The following is a 21,428-nucleotide window of genomic DNA, read 5'->3' on the forward strand; positions in this document are numbered from 1 at the left end:
TAAGAATTTATCCTTTAGACAATAATAGACTGTTACCCTTGGCAGGTACCAAGGAATTTAGACTTCTAAAGAGAGTTATAATTAAATTGAGAAAATGATATTTATAAGAAAGAAATCTAGGATTTTAACAAGTTAACTCTAGAAATTATTATAAACAGCATATAAATACTAACGCTAAAAGAGCAAGTATGGTGGTGGCTCAGGGAACAATGAAACAAAGTAAATCCTGAACTGCAGGATGAAAATGTTGACAAATAGATGGGTAGGATTTATGAAGTCATTTTTAGTAAACAAGATAAGGAGGAAAGAAGCGCAAGAAACGTTTGGAAGTTAGGGGGAAAGTAGAAATGCATTTATTTGGAGGTAAAACTTGGAAAATCCCCAGATGCTCTCATTAGTGATTGAGGTATTTTCCCTTCTCTTCTTTGAAGAGGATTTGGAGACTATTTATTACAACTTGTGGTGGAAAATAAAAGTGCAAATTAAGTGTTCAGTGAGTTGGGTGTGCGAAATAACCAACGTCTCCTCCCCACTCATTCATCACCAAATCTGCACACCCTGCTGTATTCTTGATCTTTGTGAATAGTAAAACCATCCATCTAGTTTATGAATCAGAATCTCTTTCCATGCCCTTCTCCTTGAATCTATCACCAAATCCTATAAAGCGACTTCCCAGTTCTTGAAACTGCTCACTCCTTCTAGCCCCTTAGTCCACGCTTTGGATTCCTAACTGGTCTCAAGCCAATGAGGCCATTCCCTCCCCACCCCCACCCCCAGTCCCAGCGTTGCCAGCATGATCTTTCTAGAACAAAATGTTGATTATGGTATTCTACTTAAAATCCCTGTGACACCTCATAGCTTTCAAAAATTATAAACGCATAGATCCTGCCTGATTTTCTAGCTTCATCTTTTTTTTTTTATTGTTTGACACTTTATTGAACTTTGCAAAGCGAGACTGAGCATCTTTGCCTTCGTTGTATGCAGCTGAAGCAGGAGCTCAGGGAGGGGAAGACGGCGCTGCTTTCCTTGGCAGGGAAGATGTGACCCCTGTAGTCCTGTCTTGTGGTGGGAGGACTAACCCATGTTCTGTCGGTTGCCATAGCCCCTAGGATGGGTGTCCTTCCAGTCATCCCACTCCCGAGCTCTGCGGTGTGTTTGCTCATCATCCTCAACCTCCTCCTTTTGTTCCTCATCTTCCTGTTGCTGAACACTTCTTTTGAGCTCTGCTGGTGTCTTGGCTATGCCCTGATCTGGTAATGCTCCAAATTTCCGATGCTGATCATACCAGTCATTCACCGTCATAGATGCCAGACTTGGATAACCAGCTCCAAATACTTTGGCTTGGGCCACATTCCGAGTGAGAACAAAGGGTTTCATTGGAGGCCTGTCCTGACGAGGTGAATGAGAAGTTGATGCCTCTGTTGAGGAGTCTTTTTCTCTCAGGATCTTCATCTCCTGGTCAATACTCTCAATCTCTTCCAAGCTGATACCAATCCACCTTCGAAGGTGAAGGAGGTAATATTCACGAACATGCTCATCATCTGCTTGACCACTTTCCACAGCAGATTTCAGTGCAGACAACCTATGCTCCAATTCCTTCTTCTGCTTGTATCTCTCTATTTTAGCTTGTCTTTGAGATGCCATATCAGCAAGGTTAGGATAGGCCATGGAGGAACTAGCTGTGTTATAATCAGTTGAGTTGTTCTTGGTTTTGGGCAGCTCAAACTCTGCCACATGATAGTACCGGCACTGAATTAAGTAGTTTAAAAAGTGTTCTCGAGCCCACTGCAAATGATCTAGACGCTTGCTGGGGTTGACTTGTTTCATGGTGAGTGCTCCTTGAAATGCTGGCACCATCAGGTACTTCAGGTCGGTGGAAGCAATCTCTTCCAAATCTTCATTTCGGCTGAACAAGTCGAGCTGCGATAACATTTCGGCAGCCTTCTTAAGGAGGTCTAATCCCTTGATCACCTTTTCCTGGATCACTCGGGAACCGGTGGGTTCAGTCGCTACTTCCACTTCGTCTAGAAGCTGTTTGCTGGTTTCGAACAGCTCGGGGAGCCGCGGTAGCAGTAACTCGTCTTCGGCTGTTGCCATCTTGGGGGAGGGAGGAACCTCTAGCTTCATCTTTATAACCCCACATTGACACATTTTGTTCCAGGCAAACTGAACTCTACATACTGTACTCCATGCCATGCCGTTTCCCTCGGCCCACAATTTATCCATGTAACTGCCACTTGACTTCTAAAGTTTGACACATACACGTGATCATCTCCAGAAAACCTTCTTTAATCCCTCACTCTGATGTCTGTTTCTCTTCCTGGCTCTCTTCCAATAGCCTTAGGTCTAGAATATGATCATGGCCTGCAGCGGATTAGGGAAGAGTCAGCCAGGCAATTGTCCAGGGCACCAACCTTCAGGAAGACTTACCTTCATTAGGAACATTGCAAGAGAAAATTGTGTTTATCAATTCTGTATGTGGTTAAAAGGACTACTTTGAAATGCTTCTAGGGAAGCCTGAAAAGACTCAAGAATATGCTTGAATAGCAATAAATGGTTCCTAAATTACCTTTCAAAGAGGGTGCATTTGGTTAGTTCCCAAGTTTTTGTTTTGCTGGTTAGGGATTGCAGGCTTGGAGTCAGAGCTGAACTGTTTGGAACAATATAGGAGAGGGTATCCTAGGCCAATAGAGGTCCCTCTGCATCTTTCTCTGCACTGTGTTTGCAGCGTGGGGGTCTGTGCGAAACTGGTCTCTCTCCAAAAGAAAAATGGATTGGATACTTAAAGAACACCAGTCTGGGGGCACCTGGGTGGCTCAGATGGTTAAGCGTCTGCCTTCGCCTCAGGTCATGATCCCAGGGTCCTGGGATGGAGCCCTGCATCGGGCTCCTGGCTCAGCAGGGAGCTTGCTTCCCCCTCTCCCTCTGCCTCTCCCCCTGCTCATGCTCTCTCTATGTCTTAAATTAATAAATAAAATCTTTTTTTCTAAATATTTTATTTATTTGAGAGCGAGAGAATGAGAGATAGAGAGCACAAGAGGGAAGAGGGTCAGAGGGAGAAGCAGACTCCCTGCCGAGCAGGGAGCCTGATGCGGGACTCGATCCTGGGACTCCAGGATCATGACCTGAGCCGAAGGCAGTCGCTTAACCAACTGAGCCACCCAGGCGCCCCTAATAAATAAAATCTTAAAAAAAGAAAAAAAAAGAACATTAATCTGAAGGGAAAACAAAGATCTAATTAGCTTTCTCAGGAAACGCCATGTTTCTGTCTGGACCTGATCATAATATTTATGACATGATCTTGTAATAAGTCAAATGACTTACTGAAGTTCTCCATAAGTTTCCCAAGTGCTGAGAGTATGACTTTTTTGTTTTGTAACAAGCCCAAAAAAGGAACATGTTCACCCAAACGTGTGACCTGGAAATATAATGAACTGACACCTGAAGATCAAAATTTAGCAGTGTGCCCGGATGGCACTATTGTCCAGAGAAGAATGACCTTGAGTCAAACAGATAAGAATACTATGCTCGCTAAAAGACCTTCTTTATCATGGGATAAGCACAGAAAATTGTGAGTGAAATATACCTTAAAACTGTCCTTTCTTTGATTTGGCCTCATGTTTACCAAGTATACTACTGACTGCTCATGGAGAAGTCCAAATCTATGATCCCTAGAAAAATATATCTACCATTATAAATCAATAAATTTACATTCTAGTTTATATATTATTCTCTTAAAAGTGGAGTAGAAGATATCTTTAAATGATCAATGGTGTGTAACGTGGACAAATCGTAATTTCTGGACCTCTCATTCTGGTGACCAGATCAACCTATCTGAGGTTTTGGGAAAATCAAATCAAATAATATATGTGTAAGCATTTTCAAAATTATACAGTTCCTACATGTATTTTTTCCTCTTTGACAAGAATGACCTGCATATTTCAAAGGATATTTTAGCTTTGATTACTTTTGTCCTAAAATTTTATTTCATTTTGGTACTACTTTTGACCAGTAGAAATTTTATGCTCTTGACCTGATTTAAACTAATATTTTCCTTCTTTCTGCTGCCAGTAAAATATTGTTCTATTCAACTTTTCTCAAGAGAAAGATGATCTGTATTTCTTCATAGTAGGCTACAACATTAAAAAAGAAAAAGGGGTACCTCTTGACCGATGACTCTTCTTCTTTGGAACATATACAGAATTCTGTGAAAAAATAAGCTATTAGGATCTTTTAGGATTAAGTTACATTGCTTTACTAGAGAAGAAATTACACAGATGTGGAATTTACAAGAAATGATGTATTTTCTGGTAATGACACATATTGATTTGGCAGTTGTTTAAATATTATGTCAACCAATTATATTTAAAATCTCAAGCAGATTGGAGAGATAATCTGCTTGGAGGTTGGAGAGAAAAAAAGTACTATCGAGGGCGAGTAAAATTATTTTTTGAAAAGTGCTATTTGACTTGAGCCTTGTAAAATCAAAACGAATATGAATAATCTTCAATTTTGTCAAACCAGGATATTAAATCATTTAATTATGCCACTCGACCCAGTAGAAATGCTATTTTCTTGCACATATTTTATGTTCTATTAGAAAATTATGTTGCGCTAAAATGAACAGCTTCATAATCCCTTATACAAAACCCATAGGGTAAATGTGTTTTGGAATTAAAACTTCAGATTTTAGAAAACTAGTAGTATGTGTTTGCAGATATGCAGTGTGGTGGTAGTAAAAGACTCTCTGAAAAAAACGTGTGTGTATATGTTTATTATGACTTTTACTGATCAATGTATAGCAAAATTACAAATAATAATAAAATATACAATACTCTTCTCTGTAATTCTATATAACCAACTGATTTTCACAGAATTCTTTAATTTTTGTCTAATTCCTACATTCATAGCCAATCTATGATTATGATTAATGAAGGCATGTAATTCAATCACAAGTGTTGATATTTTCCTTAATTCTTATCTTTTGGGGCTTTATTAGGTTTCTTTTCTAGCTTATACACACATATACACACATACATACATACATGTGCATACATATTAAAAGCATTGCAGGTCTTACGTGTCTAACTTCCACTGTAGCTGCACCCTATAAATTTTATGTTATACTCTCATTATTGTCTAGTTTTTATTTCATTCTCAGATAGGTTGGATTAAATTGCTTCCTTACTTTTTTTTTTTTAAATGGTGTAGAGGCAACTTTATACCCATAAAACCTCTCCAAAGTCCTCAGCCTATACTCACCTATTCCAATATTTTTTGTAGTGTGTCCTGCAAAATATTTACAAGTTTTCTTTCAACTGACAAATAAATTTGGGAAGAAAGGGTTAAACAAAGTTAAAACAAGTTTCTCTAATGCAGGATTAATATGCTATTATGTGTACCAGGGAAAAACTTAGCATGTCTGACCTCACGTTGCTTCTATTTGCCTAGCTGCTGTGATCTATACCTTCGAAACTTCTGCTTCGCCCTGAATGTAGGCATGCTATCACTAAGGCTTGCAAAAACTGCTTTTTTACCCAAAATCTACCTCACCTATGGAGATAAAGAAATATGTACAGAAATGACTGTGCTATGTTTAAGATTTACGGGAATGACATGACCAGATTCCTGTATGCAAAGATCAACTGACCAAGGACAGAGAAGTTACTCAACCTTCTTCGATGTCTACAGACATCAGTTACCTTTTGACTCCGACTCCCTCCTACACCCCCCTCTTCCTAACATAAAAGAAGCTCAAATCTCAGGCTCGAGGAGATGGTTCTTTGGGACAATAGTCTGCCATCTCCTCAGCTTTTCAGAACTGACTTTTAAAGCTAAGTATATGTATAACTTTGTTTTTAAAAACACACTTTAAAAATAATACAAGCTCTCACTGGTTGAAATAGGAAATGGGGCATCAGCTATGAAAAACAGTATAGCAGTTCTTCAAAAAAATCATATAAATGGAATTATATGATCTAGCAACTCCACTTCTGGAAATATATTCAAGAGAATTGAAAGTGTTGTTTTGAAAGATATTTATACACCTCTGTTTACAGCAGTCATATCTACACTAGTCAAAACATGCAGGCAATGCAAGTGACCATCAGTGGATGAGTGGATAAACAAAAGGTGGTACAACACAGATGGAAACTCAAGGACATTGTGCTAAGTGAAATACGCCAGTCACAAGAAGACAAATACTGTATGATTCCACTTACATGAGATAACTAGTCAAACCCACAGGAAGGGAAAGTAGAATGGTGGTTGCCAGGGCCTGGCAGGCAGGGGAAATGAGTTTTTTAATGTGTATAGAGTTTCAGCTTTGCAAGCTGCAAAGAGTTCTGGACACTGTACAACAAACGAATATACATTGTGAATAACAGTACTGAACTGTATACTTAAAAACGGCTAACATGGTAAATTTATGTTCTGTGCATTTTGCCATAATTATAAATAATTAAAAACAATATGAGTTTCTGGGTCCCACTCCTGACTTAATGGGCCAGAACCCAAGGCTGAGCCTGGGGAATCAGTATTTTTAACAAGGGCCCACATTCATTCTGATGTGCATTATAGTTTGAAATCTGCTGCCCTAGGAATAAACCACCTACCTTCTGAATGTAGTAGACCAGCATTTTCATTCATTTCAGTCTAGCATTCCTGATCAAGGGTATATACTCCCAGCTGAGGAATTAATTCCCAAGTCACTAGAGAATAGTCCAACTTATATGGAAATTATTTATATAGCAATTTAATTCCAAAGAGGACTTCGTTATTTACTAATCCCTATGATCATTGTTCTCCAAAGAGTGGGGCAAATTATAAGTATTATCCATCTACAACTCATAGAGAAACTGAGGCAAACGGAGATCAATTGTCCAGAAAAGACCAAATTTGAGGAAGATGTAATATCTTTTGATAAACATTACCTAATCACTATGTTGTGTTTACTACAAAAGAAATTCAAAGATGAATTCCCCTCTCCCAGAGTTCATAGATCGGTACTGACACCCCCATAACCTATGGAGATCAGAAACTTCCTCTTGTCAGCTAATCTCACCCCACCACACCCCGCCCCACTTATGAGTCCAAGGCCAGCTTATTTAGCCCTCTCTTCCCTCAGTTCCTAATTCTATGAACGCTATTTTTTAAATATTATGCAGTTTACCAATGTTTAAAATCAATATTTTAACAGAGACTGGCAGTAACTAAATTTGGTAAAAGAAATGTGAATCCAATTTTGAGACAGATGAAGGATAAACAGATGTACTTGACAATTTTTTTGGAACCCAAATCAAAATCAAACCTTACATTAACTTCAGGTCCTACCAGAAGAGTCTCCATTTCATTTGACAAAAGAGCAGACAGATATCTTAGGTAACAGATGAATATTCACATCTCAAGGAACTAAAATAAAAACTTTAAATCTTACACAAGAAAAATTGTTTCCAAAATACTATTTATTCAATAAGAACATGAGATGATGAGTGCTGTACACAAAATATTTTGAAACATAGAAGTCCTCAAATTTTGAGGAAAATTACATAAGATCACATGAATTGCCAATCTGGGGTATATGCTATCAAGTATATCCAAAACAGTATTTTTTACATGGCTTCAAAGAAAACCTATTGTTACACATATAATTAAATTAAATTTTAGTGTTACCACGAACGCAAAAAGCCTAGTTTACTCTGAAATAAAACTAAAATTTAACATGTGTTAATATTTGTGCCATAAAGAGTGCGAAGAACATACCTTTTTGTCAAAAAAAATTAACTTCTAACTGTTCAAAATGGCTCCTGGAGGCTTTTCTTTTTTCAGCATTTCTCATGAACTCTAGAATATCGATCTCAAAGTTTCTATTTTGAAAAACTGTAGTAACAAAGCATTTGTTTAAAAAGCCTCGCAAGGATACGATCAAACTTACTATGAGATGATATTAAATTGACTAATTTCAGGACTCATTCATCAAAAATGAGAATTTACTCAAAACAATTCATTGAGGATTTAAGTAATTGCAGTTATAAACTCTCCTAATATTCATGAATGAAATTCAACCTGCCATTAGCAAGTCTGTGTTTCATAGGCCACTAAACTCTCAATAAAGTCTATAATGATAACCTAATTAGTGTCACATCTGCACATGTCACTTCAATGCAGTGACTCCAGACAATTATCACCACTTAGATGAAGAAAGTCGTTAAGAACTCAGAAAGAGATAAAAGGGTTTGAAAACAAAAATATCTAAATTGACCAATGCACCCTTCTGTAGGAAGCAAACTTAACTTTTTGATGTAGAGCTCTCATGAAAATATTGCCCATTGATCAGTGTATTGCTAGACATTATGCTGATTTGGTTTCTTGTCTCTGACGGGTCCCTTTTGCTTGACACTGGCAACTTTTCTGGCTCTACTTTTTTGAATCAGAGGAGCTTACGCTAACTTTGATTTTAAAAGAGCCTATTTGTTTTTAAAGTCTGAAGAGATAAAACTAATGATTCTAATGGTTGGAGTGCACACACAGGGCCCACACAAATACCTATTTCATATGCAGATTTTATTCAAGTTCCTGGATTGTGACAAAAACTGTACTATTTATGTTTTTATGGGTTTGAGGATCACATGAACATAGCCTTTTTAAGAAAATTAAGTAGTTTGAATTATGTAAGGTTTATAAGTTATTTAATGGATTGAAACAGTATTTGCCACAAGTGATTGGTTTTCAGAGTGAATTGTTATTAAAATCTAACAAAAAACTCATACAAAACAATTTGCCTTCTACCATCTATTTTGAAGGAAACCTATTTTATGATTTCCATTAATGTGTAATTTTAAAATCTCATTTTTTTCCTCAAAAATCCTCAATTTGCTATATTTATGACATTATAATTTCTCAGTTAAAGCTAGAAATTATGACAGCCTGAAATTTAATAACAATTTTTCATTTCATAGACAAAGCACAAGTTTTTATTTTAATGACGCCAAGATATGAAACCTACTTTTACATATTATTGGAAAGAAGCACAAATGTTTGAAAGTCCATATTCACTAGTCTTCAACACAAATTTTACAAAACAGTACACCTACTGCATACAAGAACAGATAAACATGAGACAAGCTAGACGTCGACTAACTGGTAAAAGGATAGACTGTGGTATTCATACAATGGAATATTATATATATAGTAATAAAAAAATTAATGAACTGTGGCTCCACTCATCTGCATGGATGGATTTTTAAAGTTCTTGAGCAAAATATAAAGTCATGGAAAAATACAGTGTGACTCCTCTTACCTAAGATTCAAAAAGAGGCAAAACTAAGCAACGAAAAATTATAAAAACAAACAAGAATGATGAAAATTTAGGTTAGTGGTTACCTCGGGGAGAGAAGTGCACGTAATCAAAGAGGAGACCGTGTGGCTATCAGAGGTGTGAGTAACGTTCTACTCTTCGAGCAAGGTGGTGAGTACATGGGTATTTGTTCTATTACTCCTCCTTAAACTGTACATATACTTTATGTATACGGAGAAAATGAGAGGCAAGAAAATGGTGACTGTACAGACAACTCTTTTTGAAGACCACTGATCTTGCATGTAAAGGAATAAAAGATGGGAAGAAATGTGAATGTTCTCAGAGATTTTGTTTTGCTCTTGTTAAGATATGAAGAGAGCATCTGAATGACAGAAAGGTTCCATCAGAGGGGAGAGGCTGAAGAAACAGCAGGGATGACTGATGAGGCGAGGCACGCGGGAAGGTTTGCTCTGACAGGAGGAGGAGCGGTCTCATTCAGGCAGAGGGCGGTAGGGAAAGCTAATAATAACAGGCACAGATTTATACAGTTGATGATGGGAAACGGAAGTACATCAGATATGGTGGCTCGCTCCTCTTGAATGAGGCTCCAAGGGGAAGGGCAGAGCTGGCTTTGAGAAGAAATGAAGGCATGAAGTGACAGCTTGGGGCAGTCAGAGAAACAACTGACCACAGACAAATAAATGCAGGTGCTGTCCTCGGCATTTCACCTTACGTGTTTCCCTGGCCTCTGTCTAGAATATATTTCCCCTTCCTTTTCACCTAGAAAATCTTCCCATCCTTCAAGACTCACCTCACGTTCTACGTCTTCTGTGAAACCTGTTCTATTCCACGGCAATCCTTTCCTTTTAATCCTTACAGCGCTTAACTCTTATCACTCATTTTTTACTTGCTCATAAACTACCTTGCAGTCACTCTTTTGTGTTGTACATGGCTTCATTCTTCTGGGTGGTCTCCCTAGCTACAGTTCTTGAGGACAGAAATCATGTCTTTTTTTTTTTTTTTTTTAAGCACCATTGTTCCCCCTTTCAGAAGAATAGTGCATTCTCATACAGTGAACACTTAGCTGTTCGTTGTTCTATTTTTTAAATGTCATCTACTTAAACAGATATTCTTAAAAGCAAAAGAAAAAAATATGTGAATAACTGAACTTTGAATCCTCCATTATTTTCTTGTCCCTACTTCTGGTTTTCAATTTTTGGTTTTAGAACTTACTTGGTAGAAGCCAAGCCAGACATCCAATGTTAACACAACATTGGTTTGATTTTTAGTATTTTTTAAACAAATTGTTTCTACTCATTAAACTATTAAATTTTTTTCTTTACAACTTTTAATATGTTTCCTCATGGAGGTAGTTCTCTTAGAAAATGAGGCAGAATATTATCAGCAAAGACAAATTATGTCAGGAATGCCATCTTGTGGTTGAGAGTAGTCCATTACACTACAGATCCTTTCAGTAACAATCTTTAATTCAGAAATAAAATATCCACTAAATTCACAAATGTAAGTCATGGTTAAAATTATTGTTACTACAAAGAAAGAAAAGCTAGATATGTGTGTTTTCAATTGTGTGTGACTTCAGTTGTCAAAAAAGACAATGTTCATCGGAGAGAGAGACAACAGGTGAATTATATAGGAATGGACTCTAAATAATACAGAAACACTGCTACCTATAACTAGAAATATATTCTATTAAGACTATTGAAATACTCTGAATTTTGGAAAACTTTTCTCATGAAATAGATAATTTTACTTCTATATCCACTACTAACTAGTTATGTTATTACATCCTAGATTTAAATCATGGGTCTTGATTTTCAAAATACATCACCCTAACTATAACCATCCAAAGGGGAGTGAAGGACGGAGCACTTATCTAACTTGGATGGTGTAGGATACACAGAATTAGTTGTCGTCCAAAATGGGACTTGGAAGAGAGGTAAAAACCCGGGCCCTATCTTAACAGATGAACTTACTACTTCTTCCATACAAGTTAGACATTTCAATGATAAATTGTCTTTCTAGTCAATAGAAAGCTAGTAACTGTTACAGATATATTACTTAACAACTACGCTTAAATATTCTAATTGCCAAGTTGAATACCAGACATTCTGATCCACTTAAAAGTGGGGATGAGGGCGTAGAAACTGATATATCCCTCACGAGTGCAAAGCACAGCACAACACAAAGGTCCATGCACTATGCTACCCTTTTGTCACTTCCAGATTATAAGGTTTTAAGGAGCATGTGCAGGTACAATGTTCAGTTATAGAGATCAGGTTATTTGAAATTCCAAAAGATAATAGATCTACATGTAGCTATATTTACCAAAAAAAGGAAAATGCTATTGTACTCCAAATCAATGTCTGGGATTTATTATGGCATGCTTATCACCAGAAAAAAAAAAAAAAGTTTTACTCAAAAATTTTTTATACGAATTGATTTTGTATTAGTTTTTCCACATGATTCTTCATGACAGTCACATCAGCTGCACAAACCTGGTACTCCATCTTCTCTTGCTGTTTCGTTCTCTCTAATAAGGCTTCGTGCGGTGGAGGCAATGCATTGTAGGAACTCAGCAAGTAAAGCTGACTTGAGGAGGTATGGTTGATTTCTTTAATCTTTAAAGCCTGCATGATAGCAGGTGCAAACTTCGAGTAATGAGCCGTAGATGAGACAATCACTGGGCAAGTTTTGTCTTGCATTCTGTCTGCAACCACTTTTGCAACAGCAGTGTGTGGATCCAGAATATACCCCGAAGTACTGTAGGTGGAATGAATAGCTGCCAGACACTCTCCCTCGGAGCACCAGTCGGCTACAAAATCCTGCTGGAGTTTCTCAACTAGCATCTTCTCTATCTGGAAGTGATGCTGCTCTTCTAGTTGATTAAACAATTTTGTCATTAATTTTCCGTTTTTATCAGCCATCAAGTGTAAATGTCGTTCCAGGTTTGAAGCTTTAAGAATATCGATTGCTGGTGAAAAGGTTTGTGCTAATTTTCTTTCCCTTAGGTCATAGTGTCCTGTTTTTATAAAATCAGTCAAAACATGGTTCTGATTAGAGGCACAAATAAATTTGCGAATAGGGATTCCCATCATTTTGGCATACACTGCTGCTAAAATGTTACCAAAGTTTCCTGTGGGAATACAGACATCCACTGGGCTTCCAAAAGAAATAAATCCTTGGCTAACAAGATCAAGATATGCAGAGGCATGATAAACTACTTGGGGAAGCAGTCGGCCCCAGTTTATGGAATTAGCTGAACTTAAGACCGTTCCATATTCCATAATAAGAAAGCCAGCAAAATCGGAATCTCTAAAAATGCCTTTTACAGCTGTCTGGCAAAAATCAAAATCTGACTTGACACCCACTGCCCATCCATTTTCTTTCTGACTGCCAATCATTTGTGCTTTTTGAAAATCACTTACTCCGTTCTCAGGAAAAAACGTGGCCACAGCTATTCTTTGCTTATCATTCTTATTAATACGGCTAAAACCATTTAAGACTGCACTCCCTGTGTCTCCTGAAGTAGCTACAAGTATCATATAATTGCAACTTGGTGGAATACAGTGTGCAAAAAGATGGGGCATAAGCTGTAAAGACAAATCTTTAAATGATCCTGTTGGTCCGTGAAACAACTCCAGGATGAACTGGTTGCCTGAGAGATGCCGGACAGGGGCAATTCTGGAGCAGGCAAAGTTTTCCCCATAAGCAGTCTCAATCATTTCTCCCAATCTGGCAGCAGGTACATCAGCTGGATGTATACACTTTTCCAGCAGGATTTGTGCCCTTTCTATGTAGGTTGCTCCTACGAGGCTTTTCCACTCCCTACAGTTTAATTTTGGAAACTCTTTCTCAGGAACGAAGAGTCCACCATCAGAAGCTAACCCCTCAATCACTGCTTCGCTAAAGAATTTTGTTGAAACCTTCCGTTCGTCTTTAGGCCAAATGTGTCTTGTTGAAACGAACGTTTCTGAGTCCACATCTTGGTACCGTTTGACTGCACTGAGCACTTTGTCAGCGACCTCCTCTGGGGAAGCCCCACTTTCACAGAAAACACGGGTATCATACCACTTCTTATAATACTGTCTTCTAAACTTAAGTAAGTCTTTCATAGATGTTCCAGCATCCTGACCTACGATCCTATCAATTTTCATTAATTTTAAGCGGCTGACTATATCTATTAGAGGTACATCCAGGTATACAATTATCCCATTTTTCTTCAGATGCCACATGCTAGCATCATGCATTGGATTGGACCCCGTAAGGGAAATCACACTTCCAGATGTAGAGAAGTTTAACACGGCTTTTCCTTCCTCTTCTAAAAATTGCTCATTACCAACATCCTGTAATTTTTCAGACACACTCATATTCCAGGTTTTTTCAAGGATATCATCGTCCACATCTATGACACAACAACCTAGTTTCTGACCTATTATTCTGCCTACTGTTGTTTTCCCAGCACCAGGCGGTCCCATCAGGATAATATTTTTGTCTCCAACAAGAGAGTGGGTTGAGTGCCACGACTTCCTGAATTCTGCAAGTGCAAGGGTTCTTGAAAGAAACAGCTGCACATGTTTATCCGTTTTAACATGTATACTGGGAAAACATTTCTGGGCTATTTGTTTCAGATGCGGACATCGGTTAAAGTGGAGCATTCTCTTTTCACTTTTCTGCCCAAGTCAACCTAAAAACTGGCTTTAGCCCTTTTCAAAACATAAAAACAAAAAAGACATTTGGTTACTAATTTCAACAAACTCAAAATCCCAAAGAGGACTGAAAATAACCATGTCCACGGTACCTAAACTGTTTAGAAATCTTTCAAATGTATGGGACATTTTTTAAAGTACTCAAACCCAAATTCTCATATATTACATATTATCCTTTAAATAATCTTTTCAGTCTCAAGCCCGAGTGATCACAACTTTAAAAATTTGTAACTATAGACAATGCTTTATTCAGAAAATGCCATATCATAGATGCTTTAAAAAAAAGCCATACTAAATCAGATTAGTATTTCTTTTCCTGTAACGAAAACTGTTTCTTGGTTTATAACCCACATAAAAAAGGATTATTTGGAATGCTATTTACTTGCAATTCATAAAAGCTGAATATTCTTTAAATTTAATTTCTAACTTTAGTTACACTAACATGCTGATAGACTATCATGCTCCTCATAAATGTCTCAAAAATTCACAACAGGGAAGTAGAATATTTGCTTACAAAATGCTTAAATAACTTTCCAAACTGTAGGACAAAAGTATGGCATTTTCTTTCTTTTGCGCCTTTTATATGCATATCGTAAAGAATCATCCTCAGATATTTTTCATATTGAAGGCCTTTTAAAAAAAGCTAAAACGAAAGGTATAATATTATGCAAATAGTTAAGAAAAGTTGGTAACAGCAAAGTCAAAGGCTACATATCTATAACCTTATCTGCATGAAACCGTCACTTTTGTTTCTGTCCTCTAAACATTATCAGTGGAGACACTTAACTCAAATTCCAAACTCTACAGTGATAGCAATAAAAACAAACAAACAAACAAAAAACTTAGGGATGTTTCCAATGATGAGAGGAAATAATTACTCTGGCATCCAAAGAACCTCTGCAATTCCCCATATTGCTCAAATCCCTGTCTTTGGGATGTAATGTACTCAACATTAAAACACAAATGTATGCCAGACAAGTCAAATTCTTAGTCATACGTAAAATGCAATTTAGTAACTGTTGCAGTGTTCATTCAAATTGACTAAAGGAACTCCACAGACATCTAGTAGGGCTTTTCACATTTTCTGCAACTAAGCCATATTAAATATCAGATGGTATGTTCAAATATGCTCTGAAAACTTTTAATCATTTACTACTTTGATTATCTGTACTACTATGTTCTGTAATTAAACATTTAAACCATTTTAAAACTAACACTGAATTTAACTTACAAGTTAAATTAGAACTGTCAAGAGAAGGAATACATTTCCTTATTTGGCCTTTCAGCTTGTATGTGCTGTCCTTAATTCCCACTGACTTGTAAACCATATGACACACAGGAACCAATCTCAGATGAAGAGTTTGTTGATGCTGAGGCAAAGTCAATCTTTGCAAAAAACAGAATCTATAACAGAAAAATTTTCAAGTTAATCATCACTGAGTACAATGTTACAAAATCCCACACATGAACTGGTCTATTATTAAAATATCCACCTGAAAAATTTAAAGTCCAGAAAAAGAATGAATTGACCCTTTTCATGTTTCCCCAAATCTATTATTAAAAGTTTAAGATAGTTTTTTTTTAACATCTGTGTCTTATAAAGGAAAAGAAATTTCATTAAACAGTACTGAAGGAATTTCTTCCACCAAGCAATATGAAAGACAGTAATATAACCAAATAAGAACAAATACAAAATCTCTCACAATGACACCTGAAATTTTAATTACTTAACTGGATGTGTAGTGATGAGAGAAAAATTTAAATCACTGGACTAAAGCTATGAAATGAGTGCTTGAATTACCCTTGTGGGTTGTTTTATCCATCTGAATCACTACATGATTTGTATGTAATAATACCTACTGTAAAAAGCGCAAATATAGTGTCTGCTACACACCGGTACCCCTTGTCTATTTAATTGAGTTTATAATAAATTCAAAACACGTATCATAGTGGCTGGCACATAAGAATATTCTCATATATGGTAATATTATTATCACTCAATGGCAATGGACTAAAAACATATAAATTGAATCAGAATATCTAGGCTCAAGGCTAGGTGTATTTTTTCATGGTTTGTTTATAAGCCTTCAGACAAAATATGGGTACTTAGCCATGAATCAAGAATTGTTTTGCTATACACAGTCTAATTCTTTCCCTGCCATGAACCCAGGATCAGAGAAGTATACACTTGAACCATTATTGGTAATGTCTTTTATTAAACTGTATTCTAGTATAGTACTTTAACACCAGCTAGTTTTCTTGGAGGAAGGGGAACACTTTCTAAAACCATCTGCTTCACCTGCTAGTCAGGAGTGTGTTCTTGTTTAGTTCCCAATGTGTAACTTCTGATGTCTGTATTAGCAGTAATTGTAGTATTACCTGAGTAGCTGGTTGGTTTTTCTGGACATTAAATCTTTTAACTGATCTTTTTCACTTTGTGTTGGTTGCTACAATGCTTACCATCAACTCCACTAAAAGTAGAAGACTGTAACACAAACATTATGCATTGTTTGCCTTATCTTTTATAACCTTAGTTTTCCTTTATTTTATATGAATTAAAAATAGAAAATTATGACAGCTTAATTTAATTTAGTATATTATTTGACAATAAAAAACTTCCTGAAAATAGCAGAAGGCAGTTTTAAAGGGCTATAATATGTAAGAAATATTACGATATTTAAAGAAATATTATTATTTAAAGAAATATTATTTTTAAATATAAATATATATTTATAAAATAAAGAAGATGAATTCTATTTTAAGTAACATACTAAATTTTGTTTTGTAGCATTTTATCCACAAATTAATTTTAGGGCTTCAACACCCATTGTAAACAAACCAAAATACAAGATGGAATAATATCTATAGTATGTAACTTTCATCTGGAAACTAAGTCTTTACTTAAGAGGTAATAAAGTCAATTCTCATTATTCATGGTATTATGTTCTATAAAGTCATCATTCTTGAGTATTGAATTAGTGAACAGTGAATAGTCCCATTGCTCCTAGGGGAAATACAGGGTTGGGTTTCTGCAAGCCTCGAGTCACATTTTTGCCAACTGATCAATACCTAGGCTTGTTTTGTGTTTCTGCTTAAAGTCATTTTATATATTTTTTATATCTTTAATATATAATTTATACATATATATATATGTAGTTGACTCATTACCGCTGTACAGCCAACAGCACTCTAACTTAAGCCTGAATGAAGCTTATCTAACACACATTTTATCTGTAAGGCACATTATAGCCTAATTACCTTAGGAACACTAGGCAGCACATCAGCAACCTCGGGGCCATTTTAAACGGCAAAACCACCAACTAGAGGTACAAAAATGTAAAAAATGTGGCACTAACTAGAATGGGAGAAGGATATTTTTGTTTACAGTATTTGAGCTCAAACAGCAAGGCAGAGCATTATCTTGCCTGACCACAGCTTGGAGCACGTACATCAGGAGACTCAAATTTTTCACCACTGTGCGTGTGTCCATGAATGAATGCACAAGTTTGGCAAGTATTAATTTGGGCTTATAAATAAATTTTAGTGAGTAGAATTCACAAATATGGAACGTGTGAAAAGGGAGGATCAACTGCATATCATTTTCCTTTACGATTCAAAGCCATGTTGTTACGCTTTTTCAATTATTTTATATTTTAGTATGTATTTCAGTCTAGTGGTCATGAATAGGCAGTTTTTCTTCAGCCAAAGGACAAAACTTTTTCAAATTAAATGGAAGTCAAGGAGTCAAAAAACAAAAGCTGTACTTAAAGACCAAATCTCTTGGCCATAAAGTACTCAGGTTTTACTGTATTAATGTTCTAAAGTGTTTTCTGTAGAGCCAGGTTCTTCATGAAAACATTTTAGTCATACTCTCTAATTCCTCACAGGATGGAAGGTCTACACAACTCCATTATACATTAATACTTTTTAAATAGGTTTTCCTACTGATCACTTATAATGGGGTTTTTTGATCCACGAACTCCACTGGATACTTTTTAGACGTAATAGACACTTGTCCTTCAAACAGACAAATGAAAAGCCTGTCGCTCTCACAGCAAGAACTTTAAAAAACAAAACCAGAAATGTCCACATGTATAAAATAATTCAAGTACTCTTTGATTTCAAAGCACAAAATTTAACAATTTTACTTTGGCAAGCTGATCAAAACTGAATAGTGAATTCAAGAAAAAAAAGTAAAGAAATCACTTTTTAAATCACTTTTAAATTATTTCCTATGAATGCTAATAAACTTACATTTTTAAACCAGAAATTCATACTAATTTTCAGCAACCTATTTAGTGATGTTTTCCTAAGGACACCACTAGATGATTGCTAATCAACTAAAGTCATACCTGTTACCAATTTTTACTTCCAAAATGGTCTAGAAGAATTTTTTCAATTCCATTATAAAATTACCTAGTTTCTAATTCCTCTGGGAAATTACCCAAATCCTATTCAGTCAGGATGATTTAGCATTTGTCACCCATTTAAAGTATTTGTTTCATACTATTCCAAAATAAAACATAAGTCATAGCACTTTAAAAATTATTTCATGATGAGAACTGGCTGCGGTCCAGTGAACTTCTGAAAACATTTATGCCATGATTATGCTTGTCACCCTATATTAATGCAATCTAAATTTCTCAGAATGACTAAATCTAGTCCATTATCTTATGAAGGCATCCTGATATATTTTTTAATTCTTAAAATGACTATTTTTACAGTAATAAATTGTTTTCCAATACATAATAAAAATGCAAATTCCTAGGACATAAACTAGCCAGGGGGGAGGTAAAGTTCTGCTGCTCTGGACTGTTAAGCAAAAATCCTCCCAACATGCCTTTAGGTCAGTCAGCAATTACTTCCCTGGAAAAAGCAAGACGGAAAGAACACACACTCCAGTGTCAAGTTGTAATCAGAGGGATCTTAAATCAAAAGTAGCATTTACAAGTTCATCACTCATCTTTGCCCCTATCTTAGTACCAAAGCTGATTAAGCCTTTCCTGTTGCTACCCTTTTGCTGTTAGATACCCTAATGGTCTTGAATATTTAATTCAAAAGACTCTTTAAGTACCCTTTTTAATTCTATAATTTAAAAATATATTATTATAAAGAATATCTCTTATACAGGGTTATTTTTCTTCCTAGAAAATTGTCTTTTTTATAGTCCCACCTAACCTCATTTTATTCATCTAAGTAAATTAGAATTAATCTTTAGCAAAAAAACTCTAACTTGTATGTACAAACCACTTATAGCAGGGGTCTGTGCAAAACTATAACCCACAGGCCAAATCTGTGCAAAATTACAACCACGCTTTCTGTAAATTAAGTTTCATGGGAACACAACTGTGCTTATTTATTTGTTCATCTGTTTTGTATTGTCTTTGGCTGCTCTTGAGCCACAACAGTAGAGTTGAGCAGTTTCGACCAAAACCATTTGGCCTGCAAAGGCCTAAAATATTTATTATCTAGCCGTTTGCAGAAAAAGTTCATGACCTCTGTCAGTATACTGAATACTAATTTCCTGTGGGCATAGTGGAATAGACATTTCCTTGAACAGTACTAACATTTTGAGGTAATTATAAAAATTAGAAATATATTCTTTGTAAACATGCTTTCAAAAGGCAAGCAGAATTATAGACGAAGTATCTAAGGAAAAAAGTTCCTTTCTAAATGATTTAACAACTTCATCATGACTGTAAACTAAATACACTATAGTGAGGAGATCATAAATTGGTATTCTTAAGGCCACAATAAATATACTGATACCAGTGAAATTACTGTATTCAGTAACAGAAAGTCAAGACTAGCTAAGGTTGGTTGGGACTTACTAATTGGAGAAATCATGCTTTGCCCTTTGGCTCTTTTAGGAACTGTTTAATATGAAGCGTCCCAAAGTGTTTCTTCTTCATTAGAAAATGTATAAGCTTTGGCCAACGGCCACCCACTTGGTTAATGGCATTATCAGTATGAGTCCTTAGTTCAAATCTTGCCATGGATAGAGAGAATTTTTCTCTATACATGCTAAGCAAAAACAAACAAAAAATCCCCCCAAACCCAAAACATAAAATAGTCAAAGGCGAAAGGAAACCGACAAACTGCTATATACATAAAAAATGTTTTGAAAAGTAGAAGATCTGATGTGAAGAACAGGAGCATCATCTCCAACATGCCACTCATCTGAAATAAAATGCTCCACTCCTGGGATAAAAATAAAAAATCTGATCAATTGGATAAGAAAAAACTAAATTTATTCTTATCTAATGAAATTCGCTAAGAGCCCCAAATGAGAAGGACCCACACATTCTGCAGAGCCTTTTAAGTCGGAACTAAAAGGTTAATGAAGCCATCATGCTGTTTTTCTCTCTCCACCAAGCACCCTGGCAGTGAGACGACCAAAACTGGTGTTGGTTCTTATCTTTGACCACCTCTATTCCCTGTGGGCAATGGCCTCTGTAAGCTTCGTTCAGACCAACTATCCTCTTTCCCAAATATTGCCAAAATGTCTTTTAGAGACTCGGGATCGCAAAAGCTTCTGTATGAATTTCTTCCAGCAGTCCTACGTGCATAAATAGGTTTAGGGAAGAGGAGACGGTTCAAAACGGAAAAAAACCGCTCCCGAGAAGGCAATTTTCAAAAAGGGACACCATAAAAATGGGCAAAAATTCAAGGGCCCATTTAAAGAGCATTCTCCTGATTTAGGCTGCTTATCTAAAAAACATCAAGTCCACTTGTCTGTGGATAAAGACCTAAGAGGAGGGGCGCGACCAGGAGGTACACCAGGCTGAGAACAGAGAACGGGAGAACAGAGGTCGGTGGAGGGGAGGGCCGCGGCGCGACAGGTGGATGGGGCGGACGGCGGGGCGGACGGCGGGGCGTGCGTGGGCGCGCACTCCCACAGGTGGCGAGCAGGGCCGCGCGGCGAGCTCCGGGCAGCCTGGGGCAGAAGCAGCGGGGAGAACGAGCGCAGACATAGTTGAGATTACAACGGAGCAGCGGACAGGGGCAGGAACGAAGTGCGGAAAGGCATGCAAAGGGAAGAAGCACCGGCTTCTACAGTTTCCCTTTCTTTCTCCTCAAATCACTCACCAAGAAAATCACACTGGGAAGACGGGGGGGAAAGGAAAGAAAATGGGGAGGAGCGTCCAGGAGCCGCCAGTGCCGCCTCAGGACGGAGTGCCACACCTCAAGGGCTCAAACCGGCTCGCCCACGGCCGGGGCCCAAGGCCTTCGCTAGGCCTGGCCCGCCCCCAGCCCCGCGCAGCGGTCTCTGCGCCTGCGTCGGTGAAGGCCTGCGCGCCCGCCGCCACACTCACGCCCCGAGCAGCCGCACGCCGGGCACGTGACTCTCGGTCCCCCGCTCCACCTACCTGAATCCTCCCTGCTCCTCAGGCTCCTCCCTACCC

General features: G+C 37.1%; 2 protein-coding genes across 4 annotated transcripts; both read right to left on the reverse strand.

Moving 5' to 3' along the window:
• Positions 1-916: 916 nt before the first annotated feature.
• On the reverse strand, positions 917-21,407 carry LOC113921463 (immunoglobulin-binding protein 1-like). Of its 3 annotated transcripts, none has more exons than XM_035729147.1 (3): positions 21,393-21,407; positions 4,163-4,205; positions 917-2,430 (listed from the first exon to the last, which is right to left on the reverse strand). In XM_035729147.1, the coding sequence occupies exon 3, from the start codon at positions 2,224-2,226 to the stop codon at positions 1,075-1,077; it is 1,152 nt and encodes a 383-aa protein (XP_035585040.1). In that variant the 5' UTR covers positions 2,227-2,430; positions 4,163-4,205; positions 21,393-21,407; the 3' UTR covers positions 917-1,074. The 3 variants fall into 3 exon arrangements, with proteins under 3 accessions (XP_035585040.1, XP_035585039.1, XP_035585038.1); XM_035729146.1 differs by lacking the exon at positions 21,393-21,407 and adding an exon at positions 15,254-15,386 and having other exon boundaries at positions 917-2,364; XM_035729145.1 differs by lacking the exon at positions 21,393-21,407 and adding an exon at positions 15,254-15,386.
• On the reverse strand, positions 8,355-15,390 carry THNSL1 (threonine synthase like 1). Its single transcript, XM_027592171.2, has 2 exons — positions 15,254-15,390; positions 8,355-14,019 (listed from the first exon to the last, which is right to left on the reverse strand). Exon 2 carries the CDS (start codon positions 13,969-13,971, stop codon positions 11,743-11,745), a length of 2,229 nt encoding a protein of 742 aa, XP_027447972.1. The 5' UTR covers positions 13,972-14,019; positions 15,254-15,390; the 3' UTR covers positions 8,355-11,742.
• Positions 21,408-21,428: the final 21 nt, after the last annotated feature.

This window comes from Zalophus californianus, chromosome 9 (assembly GCF_009762305.2).
Source record: "Zalophus californianus isolate mZalCal1 chromosome 9, mZalCal1.pri.v2, whole genome shotgun sequence".
Classification (NCBI taxonomy): Eukaryota; Metazoa; Chordata; class Mammalia; order Carnivora; family Otariidae; genus Zalophus; species Zalophus californianus.